Source organism: Ambystoma mexicanum, chromosome 8, assembly GCF_040938575.1.
Source record: "Ambystoma mexicanum isolate Mex_15411 chromosome 8, UKY_AmexF1_1, whole genome shotgun sequence".
Classification (NCBI taxonomy): domain Eukaryota; kingdom Metazoa; phylum Chordata; class Amphibia; order Caudata; family Ambystomatidae; genus Ambystoma; species Ambystoma mexicanum.
Genome location: NC_090929.1, coordinates 433,857,236 through 433,880,091, shown reverse-complemented (window position 1 = coordinate 433,880,091; position 22,856 = coordinate 433,857,236). Strand labels below are relative to the sequence as shown.

The following is a 22,856-nucleotide window of genomic DNA, read 5'->3' as shown; positions in this document are numbered from 1 at the left end:
GTCCATTGGGTGCAGCTTATTCGCCCGAGATGCACGCATTGCCGCCTGCATTCCCAATCCCTCTCCACTTGTTAATACTGCCCCTTGTATGGCAAATATTCTGAACTAACTTGGCTTCCTCGATTTTCCCATTCTTATCTTTCTTCTTATTTTTCCCTTGTAATAACAGACAATGGTACTATTGTCATTTGTATCTCCAGCCGATGGCTCTGCCTCCATTCCTACTTGTTTTCATCTGTCTCTGTACTGGCGCAGGCAATCCCTGACATAAAATGTGGTAAAATAATGCCACTATCTTTTTCACCACGGCTCGCAAGTTTCAAGCTGCCATTTCTCCTGAATGTAAGCAATAGGATCTTCCTTCATTTTTCTTGTAGCAACTGGGATTAGCCTCACATACATCTTCCTTCATCTTATGTGTCATAATTGCACTGATATCTGATGTCAGGATACTGTACCCCTAGTGCCCTCCAAACATCTGCTGTACATTTTTTAATTATTAATTTTTTTAAACTTTTATTTAATTTGCACAGAATCCAGCATGATACATTTGTATTTCGAATTACTATTACAACAGGTATTAAATCGGTGTTTGGTATTCAGGTGAACATGTCAACGGAACATTTACAGTGTTTCGTTATCAACAGTTTCTGTACTTGCTCGATTATTCAGATATATCTGGCCGCTAGTTTGGGGTAGTAGGCTGGAATAGACCTCCTCCTGATCATTTGCCCATGTCATATCATTCATCCATTCTGCGGCTGTGGGGGGAGCTCTACTCTTCCAGCGCACCAGTATGGGACGCTTAGCTAGCAACAGACCCATATTTATAAGTTTGCGCTTTGCTGCGTTCATCTTAAGTGTATAACCCAATATACATATAGAATGCTCCCATTATATTGGTTGCTCCACCATTGCTACTAATGCCTCGCAAACCTGCTCCAGTATTCAGAGAGCGCCCCACAGGACCAAAGCATATGCATCAGATCAGCATCTTCATTACCACATCTCGAGCACCATCCCTCGGCTGTTGTGAACATTTTCTTTAAGCGGGCCGGGGTGAGATGCACTCTAATATATTAAAATCAATCAACCTGTATCTGGAGTTTAGCGATATCAGTTTTGTGAGCCTGTACAGTTGTGACCAGTGCGACTCTGTGAACATAACACCCAGGTCCCCCTCCCCCTTCCCTTAACATCAGGTGTCTGTACCTTCCTGGATGCCAGCGCCAGTTTGTATAGTGCCGATGCAGTTTTTTTTTATTGTGCCAGTGGAAATTATCTAATTCAGGCACGGTTGCGATGTTGGTTCCTGCGGGAATGTATCGCACACTGCTGGTACTGCCGATCTGAGTCTGAAGTATTGCAGTTTCTGCAATGGGGTGTCACCCACTTGTTTTTACATCATCCCAGGGTCTAAATAAGCCTTTGTGAAACGGCTCCCAAACTGTGTTATTCCTGCCCCTCGCCAGTGGGCGGACAGCACCATGTCATTCGACGGGTCTAGGTAGGGTGCGCCCCAGATGGGCATTTGTACATTATGGTGTTTCAAGGTTGTTGAACCAGTCTTGACCACGCCTGCTCCTTGGCCAGTACTGGGTTCAGATGGTTACAATTTCCCTTTCTCCCACCGACCACCCCATGTAGCAATGTGGCCCTCGCTTTCCCCTGTGTTTCTATGTCAATGTACGATGTTTGTGGTATGCTTTCTATCCAATTTGCAGCGTGGTGTGCTTGAGCTGCCACGTAGTAAATTTCGTAGTCCGGGGCTGCCAGTCCACCCAGCTCATATGTTTGCGTGAGACGCTTCCAGCTGGCCCTTGCTTGTCCTTTCCACACAAATGAGGTGCAGGCACCAGATATTTTTGCAGAAAGGGACCTACCTGGCCATAGTGGTAATGTACTAAAGAGGTAGAATAGTTTGTACAGTCGCCCCACCAGTGATATAGGGAGTTGGTTCCAGCGCCCCAGCTTGGTGCATACTGCAGTGACCAGTGTGTAATAGTTAAGGGAGCGAACCAGGTTAGCCGATCGGGCCATCTTTATTCCTAAATATAGGACCTGCCAGGTGGTCCATTGCACCCCGAATAGGTTGCTCAGTGGCCTCGTGCTATCCGTCAACGGAAGTATCTCTGACTTGTTGGTGTTCAATCGGAGTCCAGAGAACTTCTCAAATTCCTGAACTGCGGCCAGCACCCACTGGAGATATTTCTCTGGGTTTCTTATGATGTCTGGGTATAACATTACCAATTCCATGCGCCCAGCCACGGGGATGCCAGCACTTGCATGCCTCGCCCTCATAAAGTCAGGCAGGGGTTCAATCACGAGCGCAAACAGCAGGGGGGAATAGTAGACCTCATTGTCTGGTGCCATCTGTAGCACTGACAAAACCCCGTTCAGACACCCTAGCATAATGTTGCGTGTAGAGGATTGGTACCCACTTAATGAAGTTGGGACCAAATCCGTAATTGTATAGCACTCTGAACAAGAACAGCCAATATACAGCGTCAAAGGCCTTCTGCATATCTACGGAAATGGCGAACACCCGCCCTCCCCCCCTTCAGTGTCCTGGGGGATTTTTTCTAGAATATGATAGAACCGGCGAATATTCAATGCAGTCGACCTCCCCAGCACAAATCCTGCATGATCCTCATGCACCATGTAGGGCCATTGCCGGGTTAAGTTGGGACGCTATAATCTTGGTGAATATTTTCACATCTGCGTTAAGGAACAGCGGATCTTCAGGTGGCTTTCTGGGCCTTAATAGTAGTGTTATGACCGCTTTGCACATCGATTCCGACAGGATGCCAGTATCCAACTCCTCGGTCCACACTGCTAGGAGGTGTGGTGCAAGTGTTTTCTTGACTTCTCTCCGTGCGCACCATTCTTGCTAAGAGTTTGCCCGGCCTTTCCTGTTCCCCGTATCTACGGTCCGCCATTGGCCTATCAAAATAGCGTATTTCCCTGGCTGCTGCTTCACGATATTTATCTAGTTGTGTTTTGATTTCTACGTTTACCTGGGGAGATGGATTGTTTGAGTATTCGGCATGCAGCTGAGCTATGGATTCTTCTCATGTTTTAAGTTCCCGCCTTACATTGCGGAGTACCCCAAATTCAGTGGACATTGCAAATGGGGATACAAACTGAGCAGTTTCATTTAAAACTAAGGGAAATAATACCTTTTGTTTCATAAAAAGACTGCTACCAATTGGTCAAACTTTCATCATATCTGCCAAACAAAGATAACCAATAAAACAGAAACGTTCTCATTTGCAAGGCAGATGACGCATGCACAGATGGTTTTGGCATGTGCCTATTAATTATTTTGAACAGATTGTTCTTTTTGAGTGTGTTGGAAGGTTAGCAATAGGGCAAGTTCCTTCTGACTATCCCGTAACCCTAGATAAGCAGAGCAACCAGCACAATCTAGGCTAGTAATTCACAAGGGTATAGTTTAGCATGGTTGAAGGGCAAGTTAGATTAGGGCCACATTTTGTGCCAATAGAAGTCACGAGAAATGATAGACTGAAGATTCGAATGTGGTACAATATTGATTAGGGAGGTCTTCAGACTGATACCCTTAACAGTCCCAAACGTGTATTTTTAGCCTTCTTTGTGTCTTTGCAAGCAAGGCTGTTCAGGGCAGTGGACCGGTGTATTACTATGGTGTTTTGTTCTCCCCCAGGCTAGATGTCAAGGTAGTAGTGTATGGGGTCATCAGAAGACCCAAAGAAGATTGGTGACCGGTATTATCTCTTCTGCGCTGCTATGGGGCTTGTGAACTCTTCACGCCTGTGAGACTGTTTCACGTCTCCTGACATGCTCTAGAAATGTTGCTAAAAGTACTGCTGGTGGTGCTATTGCAGACCACTTGCCCCTTCTCAGCTTCGCTAGAGTTTGCCTTTAGTGTCTTATCCTCTGGGTTCGCGCTTGCTCTGCTGGGTGTGCTGTAGGGGTCCTGCTGCTAGCAGTAGTAAGTAGGTTGGTGGGAGCAGATGACTGGCGCTGTGGTGCCTACCTGTCAGTGCCAGTGTGTTGGCAGCGCTCTTCTTCTTGCTGGTGAGTGGGCCCTCGCTGTTACACCAGCTTATGGCATCCCGCCTTGCCCTAGCGTCGAGGCACACTACGTGGGCCAGTGCGCAAGTGTCATGGACTATGGAGATCTATCCAGTCTCTGCTCTGACAGAATAATCAATGGCGCTGGTGATGCCGTTGTGAATCCCTTGCTCCCGGACTGAGTGGGATTTCCAACTGTGCAATCTTAACTCCACATGTGCGGCCACAGTTCGGGGAGGAGCACAGCTGCAGGCAACAATGCTCCGGATGGGCGAAAAGGTGCTGAGTGCCTTACTGCATGGTTCGTTGGCCGGAGACCACCTATGTCGGTGCTGCCAGCAGGAGCCCGCAATATGCACAGCGCAGGCTTCCGCTCACCAATATGCGTGCAGCGGGAGCAGGCCTCCGATCTGGCTTGCCGAGGGGGTGCAAGTCCCGGTATGAGCAGGATCCTTCAGCGGCTGCTTTCATTAGTTTCCTCCGCAGCTATATTCCACAGCAGGCCCCCACGGCGGGTGTACTCTGATGTTATACGGCCCACTGTCGGGTGTATGTGGGCAGGCCGCGACGACTGCCGCCCAGTGTTCGTGCGTTAGGTTGCCCAGGAAACGATGTCCCTCGACGGCTTCTACACTCTGCGCTCACCAAGTGTGAACGCGTGTTGTTGTGTCCTGCGCCGGGCAGAGGACCATTTATTCTTGGATTCCCGGTCTTTCAGTGATGAGACTGTTTGGGTCGGCGGTCCCTTCCTGCTTCGTTGCAGCATGCAAGGACTGTCCTATGGGCATGCACCAGGGCCGTGCCAAACTCTGCAGTGATGTTTGATCAATACAGGTCCCTGGGCCACGATTTGTGTCCTCCCTTTCCGATCCCGTGGCTCAGCCAGCAGCACTGGCTCCACGGTGGTCAATAGGGTGGTGAGTCCCTGTTAGGCAGAAACCTGTGCAGTTCCCTTTGGGAACACTGCAAAAGATTTAGGACTACAGGTGTTAGCAGTAAACCCACTTGGTAGCATTCCACACCACCCAGATTTACCTGGTAGCTGTGGCTGAGCAGTCAGACTTCTCTCAAGAAGAGTTAGGCAGTATGCAAAGTATACACAATATGCACTCAGATACAACAATACAAGCAAACACTGACCAGAGCTTTGGTATCAAAGTATATAATTATTTATTTAAAAACACACTGTTTGAAACACTCCAGCACTCTTATTGTAAAACACTCTAAACACAGTTACTATTATAATATATACAACCCTTATTCCTTATCAGACAAGTGTTAGTTAACACCACTTATTTTCATACTGAGGTGAGCGCTTAACTATAGATGGCACTCCAATAAGTTCATGAAGAAGGGAGGGAAAAAGACAGAATATGGGAAGGTACACCACTCTAAGCTTTAGGAACACTATTAGCAAGGCAGAAGAGCAAAAGTCACTTGTGAGCCAAAGTCCATAGGCTGGGCCCACTCTTAGAGAGAGCAGAGCACAAATGCGCCCAAGATCACATAGTTACACTAGGCTTAGAAAGTCTTGCAGAGAGTTCGAAGAGAGTTTTAGAGAGGCTCAGAAAAGTTTAGCCAGGGTGTCCAAGGCTAACCCGGGGGCTAAATCTACCCCGTACAGTCGGTGGCAAGGAAAGCCGGGTGGGACACGGTACCTTAAGTGGGAAGGATCCTCCAGCGGTGGCAGTTGTTCCTGGCAGCGGGTGCAAGTCTCGTCGTCGTCCAGGGGAAGAGAAGATCTCGACTTGGAGGAAAGATGAAGGTCGTTGCACTGCCAGGGAAGAAACCAGCCGCGGAGTTTTCCGGTTAAAGGTATTACCCTTTAATTCGTGGTCAAGGTAAAACGTGGTATCCCGGTTGCCGGGGTGCTTGGCACAGGCAAGGCGGCCACGAGATACGTCGGGAAGGCGAAAAGACGGTGAAACTGGTTATCCCCACCAGTCAAAGGAAGAAGACTCTCCGGCAGGAGATCTCCTCTGTCGTTGGGAAAAGTGGTGAGCCGGTCCAGCAGGGCTCCACCAGTGGTGTCGTCGTGGCAGGTCGGCTCAGCTTCTCCCTCGTCGGATTCTTAGGTCCTGTGGCGACTTCTGAAGTTCCAGTCCCCAAAGCCCTGCTTTAATGCAGAAAACCCCCATTCACTCAGCCTAGCTGTCACTCAAACATGCTAAGTGGTGAGCCGGCCGGCTCACCACTTGGGCCAATCAGGACAGAGTGCGACTTTAGTTGCCTAGGCAACTCAGTCCAGGGTGCCTAAATCCCCCTCCACCCCTCCTAAGTACCCCAGACAGAGTGGCACCACTTTGGAGGGCTTCTGTGGAGAAGCCCGCCAAACAGTGGAACAAAGGGCTCGACTTGGGTTGGAGTCACAGAAGAGAACACAAACGCCATTTTAGAACCGAGTTTTGGCAAAAAATACCAACCGGAGAATTAATATTAATTAAATAAACCGGCGGTATGTTCGAGGCTATCGTAATTAAATAAATAAATAAAGATAGTAGCCTCGAACAATGGGAAAATCCCATAGAGAAATATTCGCGGTTGAATATAAAAAGTAGTATCCACTGCCACCAGCCAAAACTCGATCGGGGGGACAGAGACGTGCCCCCTCGACTAACAGACCCCGGGGCAATCGAATTGCCCCAGCCAGTACGTCCACAATATGATGGTTTGTACTGGTTCTGTTCAGAATTGAAGACTAGTAAAGTCAATGGTGACTTTACAGACCCTGGGAGACAGTAGTCAGTCCCAGGGTATGGAGTCTATACTGGGGAGTCACTATGACACCCCTGTGTCTCCTTGTGGGTAATATCTTAACCTACCCGCATATGGTGGCAACTCTCCCTTTTAACTATGTGATCGTCCTAAGGAATCCTCCGGATATGCTATAGGATCTGGTGTTCTATCTTTAGGTTGTTCCAGATCAGACCATCTTACTTATCCATTTGCGGGCTTCCTTCAGGGGCGCATGCACTCCCTCCATCAGCCCCAAGACTGAACTCTTTCCTCGTCTGACATGTCTAGTCCCCAACTAGTGTGACTATCATCCCCTTCACCCTTATCCAAGTTCAGTCTGCTCAACGTTCATTACTGAACAGATTTCCCTACTCCCTTTTGTGATTGAGGTACTAGGGATCGATCACTATTCCCCCGAGTTCTATACTCGCTACCTTGCCTTAACTGTTGATAGACCTTATTGATTCTTTCTCCAATGCTTTCCTCATCAAATCTTTCTTAGTCTAATACTACTCTAGATGCTGCTGGCATTACTTCTTTTATCGAAAGAATCTCGTCCACTCTGTCCCATCGTATTTCTGTGCTCGGCCTCATTAGTTCTTAACAACTGAGACTGGCATTGACACCTCACGGTCTCCTTTTCCTTCTATTTCTTCGTCTACTACTCTATTTTTTTCTCGCGTCCCTTCTAATTCTTCCTCCTTGCCTTCTTTGTTCTCCTCTCCTTACTCCTTCTCTTATTTCCTTCTTCCCTTGGTCTCTAATCTTTTATCTCCTAATCTTTGTGCTTCTTCCTCCACCTCTTTCTTTCCTTGCCATCCCTTTCTTCTACCGCTCTGTCTATTGTCTTACTTTCTTTGTTCTGCCTGTTCTTTTTTCTTGTGCTCCTCCTGATATATCTGGTCTTGTCACTCCCTACTTTTCCTTTTCTGCTCATCCTCTTTAATCTCTTCTCTCGTTCCTCATCTTTTCTTTCTTGTTCCTCTTTATCTTCTCTTTGCCTAACTTCCTTGATACTTTTCCCATCTGTTTTGAGTAATATTTGTCCTCCCATCTGCAGCCATATCCTTCTCTCCTTTCCGTCTCTTGATCTCCCTGTCTATCCCTGTTGATAATTTTGACCGTTCACTCTAGTCTTCCTTGTCTTGTATGATCTTATAAATCCCTTCCTTTTCTTGTATTCTCCTCCGGACTATCGTCACTACTTTGAGCGGGGGGTTCATGTATTGGATTACTATACCCCGTCGCTGCTTTTAATTCCCTTTAAAGAATGCACCCCTACTTCTTCTGTAGTAACACCCATTGCTTCACGTGAAGTAAGGGGAGCTGAGGGCTAAACGCCTTCCCCTTTATGCTGACTAAGCCTCCACTCCTCAGGTGGCGGGTCTTCTCTTTCCTCTTGGTACATTTTCCAGAGCTCTAAAATCGCTAATCTTTTCTCTCATTTCTTCCCTGTGTACGTTGCGTGCATGTATGTGGTCATGTGTTGCAATACCGCTTTTGACAGCGATTTCCCCCTTGTGGCCATGCTATGCCATGAACATTTTATCTGCCGTGCCTTTTACCCATTCCGCACTGTACTGTTTGAGCTTGGGCAAATGCTTTGGCAGTGTTTTGCACCGGCGCATGCGAGAAGTATCCCTTCACAATGACAAGTCTCAATTGACTGTCCATATTTATCAGACGGTTAAATAAACTTAACACCTTTTGCTTAAGCCACTTTTCAATTTTTATTTTTTTATTTTAAACCAGCGCACAAATGACAAGAACATCAGCAAATGAAAAACAAAGCATTACCTCCAATTCAAGTTATAAGCATTCCCTTGGCTCTCTCCTCCTACCCCTCTTGGATCAGTGTTCATCAGGATCCGGCTGGGGATCGGAGGGCGCCAGCCACTCGCAGTCTGACTGAAGGGCCCTAGCGACCAGCCGCGTTTTGTGGGTTAGTGCCGAGAAGTTCTGGTCCTAGTCGAGAAATGGTGCCCAAATGTTCGAGAGCGGTGAAGGAGGCCAGCTTTGGCTGCTGTGATTTTCTCCGCAATCAGGATGTCCCAGAGTTATAGCCACCAAAGGGTCATCAAGGGCCCTTGGTCTTCCAAGTGCGCGCTACCGTGATTTTCGCAGCCGAGTTGTGTTAGGAGAGCGGCCGTTCTGCCTGGGATTGGGGCTCCCTGGTGGATGGATTCAGGCTCCAAGGGGATCGCCACCCGAGTGTCTTTTATTGTAGCAATACATTGAGATTAGAACTCCCACACCACTGGGCATGTCGCCACATGTGAAAGTAGGACCCAGGTAGTTCACATCGGTGCCAAAACAGGGGGTCCAAGGCCCGGTGAAAGTGGCGCAGGCGGAGCGGGGGTAATGCCATCGCAGGAGCAATTTGTGAGTGCACTCCTGGTTATTCATGCTAAAGGAGGAAGAGTACTTTATCGACCAGATGTCTACACAGGTTTGGTCCTCTATGGGGTGCCCCGGGTCTGCCTCCCATTGCGACATATGAAGGCCCCTTGCGGTGAGAATGTCTACTTGCAGTAACTTGTAGAGGGTGGAGATTTTCCTTCGTGGTGGTAGTTCATTTATGGTAAGTTCAAGAGGGGTGAGGGTGCGAAGCGCTGCCGATCGGGCCAGCGGATGGGAGCACCAGTGTCTGAATTGCAAATAGGCAAACCTGACTGTTTCCGCCAATTGAAAGGCTGCCTTGCGTTGCTCAAAGGAGCGCGGCTGGCCCTCCTCAAAGAGTTGTCCAAGGGTCTCCAGGCCTCCCGTGACCCAATTCCTGAAGTTCGAGGGGCAAGATCCCGGAGAGAAGGCTGGGTTATGGAAAACTGGGGAGGAGGGGCCCAGACCCCTCTGGACGTCCTTATGTTTCAAAGCCCAGTCGCATGTTTTCAGGGTGTGTTCGGTGGAAGTCGGTGTGCCCGGCCAGGTGCGGCGCAGGGGGGGAATGCATGCATGAATGAATTAATTAATTAATTAATTAATGGAAGGAAGCGAAGGGGGAGGGGCAGGCGAGATTGCTCTACTTCTACCCATTTTGAGCGCCTAGAAGCAATAGCCCCGGTGGTGAATGTGTGCCAGCTGTGCTGTTACCTGATATTTGCAGAGGTCAGGGACCCCCCCCAATCCTCCAATCTGGAGCTGCCCATCATGGTCCTCTGGGGATTTTCGACTTCCTACCCCTCCAAATGAAGTGCTGCATGGGGAGCAGAGGGACTGAGGTGGGCAGGGAGGAGTAAGCGTAGAGGAACCGTGGAAGGAGGTTCATTTTGCAGGCGTTAATGCGCCCAATAAGAGATCTGCTGCGTGAGCTATTGGTCTAGATCTTTCTCCAGCGCTTTGAAAAGTGGGGGCGACGTGGGGGGGAGGATCACCTGATGGACTTCTCCCGGGCAGGCAGGAATCTGGACCCCAAGGTAAGGAATGGCCTTTTCACTCAATTGGATCGGGCATAGCGTTTCCAGGGATTCCCGCTCCCCCGGTCTCAGCTCAACCCCCAGGGCCCCCGATTTCCCGAAGTTAATAGTAAAGCCTGCTACCTTCCAAAACTTTGGGACTCAGCAAGCGCCGGCTTCACCGAAGCAGAGATATCTGTGATGGATAAAGTACATCATCAGCATAAAGTGCGATTTTTTTTTTTTTTTTTTGTTTTTTTTTTTTTTTTTTTTTTTTTTTTTTTTTTTTTTTTTTTTTTTTTGGGAGGGGCACACTTGTAGGCCTTTAATCTTTGAGTTTAGACGAATCTGTTCGGCAAGGGGTTCCATGGCCAGGGCAAAAAGCAGGGGGAACGGGGGGCATCCCAGTCTAGTTCCACAGGTTAAAGGAATCTGGTGAGATAAGAGGCCATTCACTCTGAGAAGGGTCTTCAGTGACTGGTAATTGGCTAACACCAGCTTTTGGAAGGTAGGACCAAAGAGGAAAGTTTCAAGAGAATCCCAGAAACGCCCAGTCCACTTTGTCAAATGCTTTGGTCGCATCTAAAGCTAGCAAAACAAGTTTCTGCGAATCCTGGTTCGCAACATCTATTAGATCCAGGTTTCTACAAATATTGTCCCCAGTTGACCTGTGCATTATAAATCCCGTCTGTTCTGGGTCTATAACGTTGGGAAGGACGCCTGCCAGGTGATTTGCCAAGATTTTTTAATATATGTTGGCGTCAATGTTTAGTAATGAGCTGGGCCTGTATGAGGTGTTATCCCTGGGGTCTTTCCGTGGTTTGAGAATGAGAACCGTGATGGATTCCTGCATGGAAGGGGTGATGACTCCCAAAGTAGCAAAAGAGTTGAATAGGGTTGTCGGGGGGGCAATAAGTTGGGGGCGGAACTTTTTGTAAAATCGTGTTGTATACCAGTCTGGGCCAGGGGCTCTGGATTTGAGACTCTTGATGGCCGCCTCAACCTCCTCACTGGAGATTGGAGTCTCGAGGCTCTCCCTCAGAGTCTTTGAGGCGAGGAAGAGCAGCGCCTCGTAGGTACTCCTGCTGTTCTTCTTTGTTCCTCTGGGATGCCGACATTATTTCCGAGAGGTGGGCGACTGCCAGTCGTAGTTTGTCCTGTTCTGTGAATTGGGCTATGCCTTGGGGGTCGCGTAGGCCCAAAATAGTGTTCCGTTTCTTTGCTTTGGCGAGTTTGTCAACAAATAGCTTTTTTTTTAATGTAGGGCGTGTAGGGCCCGTTGAGATTTCGGGGACCATCCTTTGTGTTTGTGGACGGCTTCAGCTTCGTGGACCTTTTTCTCAAGGTCTATATGGGTCTGCCGCTTGAGTTTGTGGAAGGCCGAGCCCTGCGCGATCAGTTCTCCTCGCAACAACGCTTTCATAGCATCCCAAGTGTTAGCCGGGGACGTGGCCTCGTTCGGGTTCTCCCTAAAGAAATTCTTGATTGTTTTAGCTATGGAGTCTCTTAATAACATGTTGGTTAGGACGGGGTCATATAGGTTGCACCAGCGTTGGGAAGGAGGGCCGGGGTCATGCGCCCAGAGCGTCCGGGCACTGGAGCGTGGTTGGAGAGCACTCTGGAGCCAATGATGACATCATATGTGAAGGCGAAGATTTGAGGGGAGGCCAGCAGGTCGTCGATCTGGGAGAAAGATCTATACATATGAGTAGAAAGAGTAGTATCTTTCATTGGAGTGAATTCACTCCATTTGTCCACTATATCCAGGGTTCGGAATAGGTGAAGCAGGCCTGTCGCCAACCTAAAGTCTCTCGGGGTCGGAGGGTGGGATCTGTCCTTAAGTGGGTCGGGGACTCCATTGAAGTCCCCTCCGATGATGGATTGGCCTTAGATAAATGGGAGGAGGGACTCTTCAAGTCTCTGTAGAACCCCTCCGGTTTGTAGTTTGGGGCATAGATTGAGATGAGGGAGTAAAGCTGTCCATAAATAAGGCATTTCACCACCATGAAGCGGTCTCCAAAATGTGTTGCCTTACCCCTCTTGCAAAGAGAATCGCGGTGCCCCCTTTCTTGGTGCCATTGGAAGCCAGGAATTGCTGTGGGAAAAGTCTACTGCGAAGGAAGGTAAAATCCGCTGGGATTAGGTGAGTCTCTTGCAGAAAAACCACAGAGGAGTCCCCATCTTGTAAGCGTTGTAGCGTAGATTTCCTTTTGGAAGGGGAATTCAAACCTCTGACATTTAGTGTAACGAATTTCAGTTTTTGATGCAGAGGGAGTGCGTCCTGAGCTTCTGAGGGTCCTGGGGGTAGGGGATGGGGAGAGCGGGGCTAAGTCATCGTCCGGAGACTTATTTAGCATGCGGTCATTGTGCATTTAGGATTTTGACTTCCACCCCCAACGGGGGTGGGTGGGGTGCTGGCAGAGGTTTTAACATTGACCTCCAACACGAGGCTGAGACATCAACAATAGCAAACTTGAAGGGCACTGAGCGCTTGGTGTCACCGGTGCCCCTAACCGTTTTCTTAGCCAACAGTGCTAACATTGTTTGTAGAGTACTCCAAGGGTTACTAGGTGGCATTCACCTCAGAGTTGGGGTCCACTCACCGGGGAGTCAAGGGGGGGTTCCACTTCCTTTTCAGGGGCGATAGGGTGCAATATAGAATCAGCGTCTTTTATGTGACTGATCGTTCGGGGGACCCCCTTATAGGAGAACTGAAGGGCTGTGGGGAACAACCAGCGCTAACAAACCTGTTTATCTCAAAGAAATGGGGTCAAAAGCCGCAGGGCTCGCCGCTTCTGGATAGTTGCCATGGCTAGATCCTGGTAAATCTGGGGGGGGGGGCCCTGGAAGGTCGGGTCGTCCTGAGAGCATCCCACCTCCATGATCGCCTCTTTGGTATTGTCAAAGTGAACCCGGGTGATGACATCAGGGGCGAGATCTGAGTCTACACCTCGCTGAGGCCGCAGCAATCTGTGGGTCAGGTCCAGTATGAGTTGGGACTTATCCAAATGGAGTAGGAGAGACTGAAAGAGGTCACCCACATAATCTGCCAGTTTTCGGTCTGGGACCGAGGAGGGGCCACCTCGCTGAGCTCTGTTCTCCAAATCCTCCTGCTTGTGCTCCAAGATCCCGTTTTTGTCAAGTAGGATTTGCATCGTACGCTGCATTTCCAGGAGCGTGGCTGCATGTTCTTGGGTCAAGTCATCCACCTCTCCTACTCTGTTCCACTTCCACGACCCTTTGCTCAGTCTGTTTCATTTTAGTGGTGAGCTCTGTCATGCAGGACCGGAACTCCGCTTTAATATCTCGCATGAAAACCAGGATATCTCCTTTAGTGGCTAGCTGACTCGTGTTGTCCGTGGGAGCTTGTGGAGGAGTCTTCGGCTTTTTCCCTTTGTCGGATGGGGGCAGCATAGTGGTGATGTCTGCATTCTTTGGGGGTTTAAGGTGTTTTGACATCTTTGCCAGGAGTCCCTGGTCACCACAGGGTCTTCCTCAAGGAGAGGCGAGCACGTGAGGATGATGGCGCTTGTGTCCCGGTGTTGGAGTGGGTCTCGAGACTCAGAGGGCCCCTCCACCTCAGACTGGTAGTAACGGTATGCACGGGTACCTACGCCCGGCAAGAAGAGTTGAGGAGGCCAAGCTACAAGCGTGGCAGTGGAAAAGGCGGGATCTTCACCCAGGAGTTGTGAGGCAGGGCGGGGCCTCAAGGCGTTGGGTCTTTGCCTAAATCACCAAGAGCCAGCAGGCGAGGGAGCCCAGAGATTAGGTAATAGAGTAGTTCAGTTGAGTCAGTGAGGGAGCCCCTCTGCCATAACCTTAGATTATGTTGGGCTCTTCATAGGGCCACCCCAGCAGATAGGTCAGTTTGTGGCCACAGTGGATGATGGGAAGGGGCGCCCCAGGATGTGGTGGCCCTCTAGGTTGTTGAGGGATAAGAGGTGGAGTAGCAATCGCAAGCCCCACGGCTGCAGTTCTAGGGTTTAGGGTGGCAAGGATGCCTCGGAGTCCATAGATGATTATGGGGGGCCAACACTTTATCCAGTTCCAGGTCGACCAGGGCCAGCGGGAGAGGGCCGTCACAGAGATGAGGGCATTCCAGCAATGAGTCGTGGCACGGCTCCGGACAGCGTTTACCCAGGTGCTGGGATCAGGAAGTGCTCTCCGCCGTTGCGGGCGGCAGGGGTCGGCGGCCCCTGAGTATGGGGACCCACTCTCTGGCTTCCGACATACACGGGCCAGACAATCTGGGCTCTGCTGGGGGACCGCCAGATGCGCCGGTTCAAGGGGGGGGTGCTCCTGCCCACCTCAGGGCCACGCAAGGTCTCAGTGCTGGCGATGCGGCTCCCACGGAGGGGTCAGGGCACCTTCAGGGACACTCCTCGCAGTCAGAGGATTAGAGAGAGCCCCGCTAGAAGTCGGGTGCGTGGGCAGGATCCGCCACGCTCAGTAGGCAGAGGATCCCCGACTCGGGCTGCAAGCTGCAAAGCCCTCTCCTCGCTGGGGCTGTCAGGTCGGCTCCGGCTCAACACAGCCGTGACAACCGTCAATAGGCAACTTATTGCTGCGATGGAAGGGAACTCCCTGCGGGCCTCCGCGAAGCCAGGATGGCCAGGCCATGAGTCGCGTTCCCTGTGCCACAGAGAAGGTCCACCATTGTAACTATGCTGGAGGAGGGGATCGGAGATCCACCGCAATCGGAAGGTTTGGAGCCAGCTGAGGCCATCAAACAGGTCGCCATCGTCCCGGGTCACCAAATCGCCAAGTTTTGTGGCTGTACTGCACATAGAGCAGGGCTAAACAATGAAGAATAGCGGGCTTCAGGCGGAGGCCATTAGAAGAGCTGCCTCATCCGCAGCGTTTCAAGGCATCCCACCCCACTTTTCAATGTTTTTTAAAACCACAAATATGAGCAAGCACCATCAATCGCTGCTCACACCTCCAATTTGAACGCCCTGTCTATAATTTTGATTGGCGTATCTATTATCTTGGTTGGCGCCAATCGCTTTACTATTCTTAATCACTGTTGCTCCTCAACTTTTTCACAATTCTATTGCTCTCCGAAAGTTTACTCAACAAACAACATTGACTAGTCAAACATTACACATTTATAAACACTGTGAGCACCTAATCTCTCGCCTTTCTTTATACCCTGTACAGGGTATGAAACATCACCTTACATAATACTGATTACGCATTAAATATTTCACTCTGCTCCCATTGGAGTTTGAGATGTCCCCTTCTAACTCCCTTGGGTCAAGGCTTCTAAGCGCTATCGCTTCTCTTCACAATATTTCCCGTTACTCAAAAATTAACACAATCCTGTCCCCTTATTTGCCATTCCCCTTAGTCTACTCACCATTCGTTTATCAACTCGAGACCTTTGGTATTGACTCCTCCCCCAATCTGACCACTTTGCCTTCCGTCCGCAAAGCGCCCGTTGAAACCGGGCAGGGATTTTGTCAAAGGGGGACCTGCCCACCGTCTCGGTTTTTCTTGCAAGTTTATTTCTATTGGCTGCTCTCCACAGGAAACCATGCGATCTACCAGCTAATGGTGGAGGATGCCCAATTGTCCGATACTGGAGACAAACTAGTTTGGATCTTTTTGAACCATCCACACCGCTACCACGTGAGCTTATAGCCCTTTAGGAACGTACATGCAATGGATGGGTTAACAGAATAACTCTTGAGTCGAAATAACCGAACCAACTCAGGAAGATGGCAAAGATACTGTTTTATTAACAATGATCTAAAACAGGAAATTCTCTCAGCGATCTTTTCACAAAACATAGACTTTTTATACTAAAAATACATCAGAGGTAACTTCGTACTCTGTGGCAAATGAAACACCTACTAGGGTTTGTGATAGGCTTAAGGGGAACATCCAAGTATACACTACACAGGGCCTACGATTGTGATTGGCTGCCCACTGTCAGGTGGACAGTACATGCCTACCTCTAAAACGTGTCCTCTTCAAAACCATGAAGTACACTTTTCAGTTGGTCTTCAAACTATAAGGTGCTTTGTTATACGGACCTCTACAATTGGTTGGCATGCTTGTGCCATGTCTGGAACATTCGGTTCACTTTGCAGCATGTAATCCCAGACCCAGGCGCAAGGAGGTGGGCCTGGCTCTGTCTCCCCACCAAATTAGCCCAACATCTCATCACCCAAGCCTTCTGCCATGAAGATAGTCTTTTGAACTTGGCTTTGCAAAGTATCCTGGTCTCTGAGAATACATGGGAGTGTGAGCACTCTATCGTTGTTCTAGGACTCCAAGTTCGACTCTAGTTTCATCCTTGGCCCACGTGACGGGAGACCACGATTTGGTCCACTTTGCAGGTTTTTAAATATCTTAAATGAATAAAACTTGGCACCCTTGGTTTTCTTTCTTTGCACCTTAACAAGAGATGATTCATCCTTTGTACATTCACTCCTTTCAAGAATAGATAACCAACCTTGGCTGCTTCACTTTTGATACCAGGCCAGGCAGCCTCTCCATGCAGCTCCTTGATTTCAGCTTATTCTTGCTGCAACACAATTTTCACATTTTCTCTTCATGGGTCCTGGGTCCTGGCTTAAATGACGGCTCCTCCTGCATTCCATTGACTACGTATTGCCAGCTTCTATGTTGACTTAATCTACCTTGCAAAACACTTATTGAACGGTTGATTCTCTGCAGCGCTTAATTCACATGTAATCTTCTTTTTCGTATTAACTTGACTCTACTTAGTCATTCGTTAATGTAAAATCCATGCACCCTCTTCAGCCAATATCTCGGGATGTCGCACATGTCTCGTGTGACGTCACTATCTTCTCTTTTTGCTCTTTTTCATATTTCTTCAGGGAGTTCCTCCCTCAGATTGTTGTCTCTTCGGGGGTACATTCGATAGGGTTGTCTCAATGGTTATCTTGCGGATATACGCTGTGTTATTGGCACAACTGCTGGTGTCAAATGCAGCACGATCTCAGACTTCCAACATATAGGAGGTATGGGAGCGGGATTTCCTGCAGAGGCATGCAACTGCTCCTCTACACGTTGTTTCTCAACAAATAAGCTGTATGCAGTGAAATATCAAATGTCTTATTCCCGCATGACATTTGTTGCATGAAAATCTAGTAATTTTCTAGTAACGCGTGTCATGTGTGAAGGGCATGAATGGTGCTTATAAATAGTGGCTGAAGGCAGACCTGGTTAGGACATTTTTATTACACCAGTAGTGTGTTGACCGTTCCAATTCAGAAGAATGCATTGAAAAAACACTAGCTGGTACTTCGAGTTGAGTTTGATAGTAAGACTTGATTAAAGTGAGCTCAAAGAGTTCCCAGGAGGAGGTGTTTGGGGCGGGGAGGGGCAGGAACTGGGTGGGAATGGACATTTAGTTTACCATGGCCATCAGCAGTCAATGGGTTGGCTTGTAACCAAATACCTACACGTTTTGTGTCCCTCCTCCTAGGCCCATTTCTCCCTAGCTGTACTCTAATGCATTCGCTTATACCCAACAGCCGCAGCCCAAACTAAAGTCCCATTATCCAAAGGGAATAAACCCATACTGGATGTACTTCTCCCAGATGTCCACTTGAAATGAGAGTTGTGTAATCGCAAGTTTAAAAAGTAGCACAATGCGATAAAATAACTTTGGGTTTGATTCGCCAAATGTTTTTAGGTTTTGGCAATTAGGTGGCATGTTAAATGCTACCTATAAGCCATAACCATTGGCATGGGTGTTCATGTTATAAGAGATGTGATGTGAGGGACACATGTACTGTGGCTATTGTTTAGAGTTGTATCCACCCACTGTCATCATAGTCCCTATGACCATTCTCGAACACTAGCTGCCTCTCTTCATCTAACCTTCTAACCAACCCCCCCCCCCCCCACCCCCCCTCCCCCCAACCCCTCCCTCCCTCTCTCCCTTGTGCCTCAGGGTCTCTTTGAGCTTGCTCTATTCTTTTAAGGGGAAGCCTATTTTATTTCCAAGCAGTCTTCTGAAAGGTGATGAATGGAATATTTGCAACTAATAACCAGATCCCTGTGTAATAAAATGCCTCAACCGAATGTGTCTTTAGGCACTTGGTTTATAATCTGTGTGTCCTTGCATCTGTCCTTGTATTGTATTACTGCTAATAACAAACATTGGCCAATATTTGTGCCTCCTATATAGGGATTAGAAAGGGTTTTGCAAGGCACTGCCATGATCGACCGAGGTGTGAACATCACGTGTCAGCTGTTATGGCCAGTTATTAACATTATGGCAGTGCCTGGAACCTGCCTTTCCCATGCCTACGTAAAAGCCAAAATTGTTGGCCTTGCAAATGCTTGTTTTCTTTCCAGGAAGTATCTTTCCAGGAAGTATTGCATACGGTACAAGGCTTGTGGCAGCTGTACATTTGTGTGTTTGCACCATCAGGCAGTAGCCTTGATTCCATGTTGGTATCCATTTGTTCCCTGAATGGGAGCCAAGTGCCTACCAATGCATTTTTAAGTCCTATACCCGCCATTTTCTTTGTTTTAACTCGAGAAACTGCCATTTTGGCTACTCTGGAAACCTTGCAAATTGCAGTGCTGCGTGGTAAAAAATCAAAATGGCCTAACGCATGCTTCCCCAATTGGAAAGGGACATCTGTGTGCCCTGCCAGACCCATGCCCGGTTTCTCGCTCCTCCCACCCACCCCAGTCCCTGGGTCTAGGTCTGCATCCAAAATATTTGTGGGTGTATAATACTTTGGGCTGCTGGAGTGGTAGGAAAGGCACCGGCAGTCGAAGGGGTACGTCCTTCCAGCCTTTAGTGTTCTTTCAAGAGATGGAACATCGATAGACCGTAGAATCAGTCTCTTTTTTCCAGTTGACCCCCTACATTGTTAACACAATTCTACAGTGTCCTTTGTGGTCAAATGTTTCACATAATCTCTTCTTCATGGCTCTTACTGCCGGTAGGACTAGTGGACGGGGTACATGGTTGATGTTCGCCATTTGCAATAAAGCAATATGGTATTTTTTCTACTTGCATTATTTGAAAATGCGCAAGAGCCATACAAAGTGTTGTGCCTGTAGTATGTATCCATGACAAGCCATCTTATTTGGATTCCTGCTTCGGGTGCTCCATTCGGCAGATGTTTGTCACACAAGACTGTGCAAGACCAGCAATTGATTAAATAATGGAAGTTTGAACGTTTGGTTCAGAAATGGAGATAACCTATTACTTTCTTCCTGTAAGCACGTTTCCTTTTTCTTGTAGCGCCTGAAGGCTGCTGTTCACTACACCGTGGGCTCCTTGTGCCATGAAATGGCAGAACAGAAGGAAATTCAGTTCAGCAAACAGACCATTGCGGCCCTTGCAGAAGTCGCCTTCAGACAATGTGGTACCTGCCTAGCTTTATGTTCAGATTAGCAAAACGTTGTGTGAAGTCCATTAAAAAGAACGCGAATAACATGTAAAAGCTTTAAATTACACATGTGGTAATTCACTAGTTGGTTACTTTGTTGTGCTTGTGCCTTTATAGTATTTTATGTAACTGAACCATTGTCTATGCAAAATGGCTAGTTGCATTCACCCTAGTTTCTGAATTGCTAATGCACGTTTTTGATTTATTTGAAAGACCAAGTTTTGATAGTGTTGTATTGTTTTGCATTCCCTGTTGATTGGCATTAGGAATGTTCGCAGGGTTCGAAATTGAGGGTAGCTGGGAGTTATTTAGCTCCTGCATTTAGCCTAGAAGACCCTGGTAAGCTTGACACTAACTACCATGATCTAATGTTGGCTCCCAGGCCAACTGATGCTGAACAAAACACCAATGTGGTTTTTGGCTCTGTGCGTTTTGGACAATCGATAAACCTTCGACACATCTCTATGATGATATTTAAAGCAGAAGGGACTATAAATAATGTACATCCATCTTCTGTGGAAGTTGGATATGCGTAACACTATTCACTAATGCCTGGTTCCCCAGTAATTGCTCCTGGTCACTGGTTAACGTTGGATACCCTCGAGCGGCTCTTTGCTCCTGCTTATCCAATCTTAATTTAGAGTCCTGTAACCTGGGCATTGCAGGACGGATAAACAGTGTAGTGTAGTCTTCCAAGGTAGAAACAGTGAGAAGCTGATCTACATAGCAGCTTATACTAGAAAAGGAAAGCTGCCAAGCATGGTTTGCCCAATGGAGTTTAAACAACCAGTAAACTTGTGAGCGGGCTAGGTAGAAGTGCCATAGCATTGTTGTTTTCCAGGGACTCTGCCAGAAATCCTGTGCATGTCCTATTATTGGGCCAAATCACTGCATGTGCCTAAATCAATGCAGCTATAAGGGGAAGCATTAACATAATGGAGAATTGTCATGAAAGACTGAAAAAAACAATAGTGCCTTTTGGACGTATTACTTAGAAGAGCAAAACCACTAACAAATCTAGGGCTAAGAATAAGAGTCGAAAATCTAAAGCATCACCTTAGCACCTCCAATCAGAAAAGACAGTTACAAGTGTGTGGACTAAGTTTTTCTGTAGTGGAACATATTCAAGATCATTTGGCAAGTAAAAGATCAAATAAAATGTTGGGGCTGCATACCGTATATGAGGTGAACCTGTCTCTGATCTTCCTCAAGTGTTAGTTCCCCTCCTGCCTTTTGATGTGCATTTTTCAAGTGATCCACCCTGTGGCTTTTTGTTGGCGATCAATGCATACCATTATTGGTAGTCTTTGGAGTTCCAGGTAATGTTGCATTCATCAATACAGGAATGGTTACAATGTCTGAATGAAGTTCATTAAACGAGGCAAACTGCAAAAGGCATCACAAGGATGGCCTTTTGAGGCGTACTCCTTGTAGGACACACCATCTATTCCCGCCCCCACCCCTCCCCGAATCTGCTAACCACCACTGCTAGCATACCTTCCCTAGTGATGGATCACTTTGGGGAACTGGGGTCCATCGCGGGGATCTGGAGGGGGTGGGCGGGCGCCAGTATGTTAAAATTAATGTTACCCCTCTTGTTGGATGGTTTCTCTAGCACTCTAGTGGTGAAAGTCACTGACCCAGAGTTTGGCAACCGTTTTATGCTATTTTTGCCTGCCTCACGTAATGGCAGTGATGGCTGAGCAGTCGCTGTTCGTTCTCGGGAGGCGAGTGGAGTAATTTTAAGATGGTTTAACACAATACAACCGGTGCTCCAGATAGGAGTATTTTACTCCCCATTTTAAACTTTGAGAGTAAATACGTTTTTTACCCCTTCACAAGAGAGCAAATCTGAAGTGGCATTCGGCTTGCACATGCAAAAAGTTAAAACTGTATGGAAATCATCATCATGCATCAGCGGTCCACATCATAACACAAAAGCATGTTTCCCTCGCAGTTAACAGATGAAGCAGTGTGCAGCAGAACAAACTCCCTCTCACAAATGGAACAGATGAACAGAGTCCCCTGCATGCAAAGAATAAGTACAACAGCAGCATAAGCTGTTAACGCTTCACTCCTGCAGAACAGGTCAACAGGTCAGTGCGGTGCCGCCGACTCCGGTTCGCCGTTCAGTTATGCTGCTTCACTCCACCCTACTGCCTCCGATCCCTCCTGGATCGTCGCCTTCTGTCCTCTGTTTTCCCCGCAAGGTCGGTACACTACCAGATCTCGAGGCTCTCGGGCTCCGCTTCTTTGGCAAGGATTATTACATATCTTGCAGGAGCGCTGAAGTGTGTGTACTTACAGGATGGCTGCTGGCCACGCCACCCCCACCCCCTCTGCTGTGGTGCGCTTTATGCCCATTGGAGTAGTCGACAGCAATACCTGTATCATCTGTGAATAATGCCCACCCTCTGGGGCGTCCATGATATTGGCCTCCAGTTCTTCAATTAGCCTGTCAATATAAATACAAAATAAGAGCGGGGTTGGTATGCATCCCTGCCTTACTCCGCGCTGTACCTCAACTGTCTGTAGTACCTCCACTCAGCCCCCATTGCACCGAAACCCTATTATTGTAGTACAGTGCCTGTATAATGGACAACAAGCCAGCCGGGATGTTGTATCCTATTAGCATCTGCCACAGCTGGATTCTGAGAACTGAGTTGAAGGCTGTTTTAAGTCAGCAAACACTGCGTACAGCTTGTTATTTAAAATGGTGTACTTGGGTCTAACTTATGGCACTGCTCAACAGTTCCCTTCCCTTGTTTGAACCCTGACTGAAGCGTACTGATGATCCCATTAGACGCAACCCATTCTTGCAGGTGGCCTAAAATGACCTTTGCGTAAAATTTCCCTCCCCCATCAAGTAAAGAGATTGGGCGTTAGTTCTCTGGATGGTATTTTGCTCCCTTCTTAAAATTAGGGACAGTAATGGCCCCCTGGCATGTGAAGGGGATGGCATCCAACTGTATAGCGGCATTAAAAACTTTGGTCAATATCGGGCCCCAAATAGTTTATTTTTATAAAAATCCACAGGTATACATCAGGGCCTGGTGCTTTTGTCTTCCCCAAGGCTCCAAGAGCTTTCTTCACTTCGACTATGCTGACAACAAGCCCGTCGGGTCCCCCAATTGATTGCCATGTGGCACTACCTCATTCAAATGTCTGGCCCTATCCTCCGGATCCTCGTATAGATTCCAAAAATAATTGTGCCAGGCATTTGGGAGGTATGCCACACTGCAAATCGCAGGAGGCATCTGCTGCCATGCCAAGAACTAATTTC

The 22,856-nt window shown here is 48.0% G+C and overlaps 1 protein-coding gene across 1 annotated transcript in view; it reads left to right on the top strand.

Moving 5' to 3' along the window:
- Positions 1–22,856, top strand: part of CENPS (centromere protein S) — a 263,548-nt gene that overhangs the window by 74,401 nt on the left and 166,291 nt on the right. Inside the window, exon 2 of the mRNA XM_069609967.1 lies at positions 19,426–19,549. Coding sequence (XP_069466068.1) covers positions 19,426–19,549 — 124 coding nt within the window. The remainder of the gene's footprint in view (positions 1–19,425; positions 19,550–22,856) is intronic.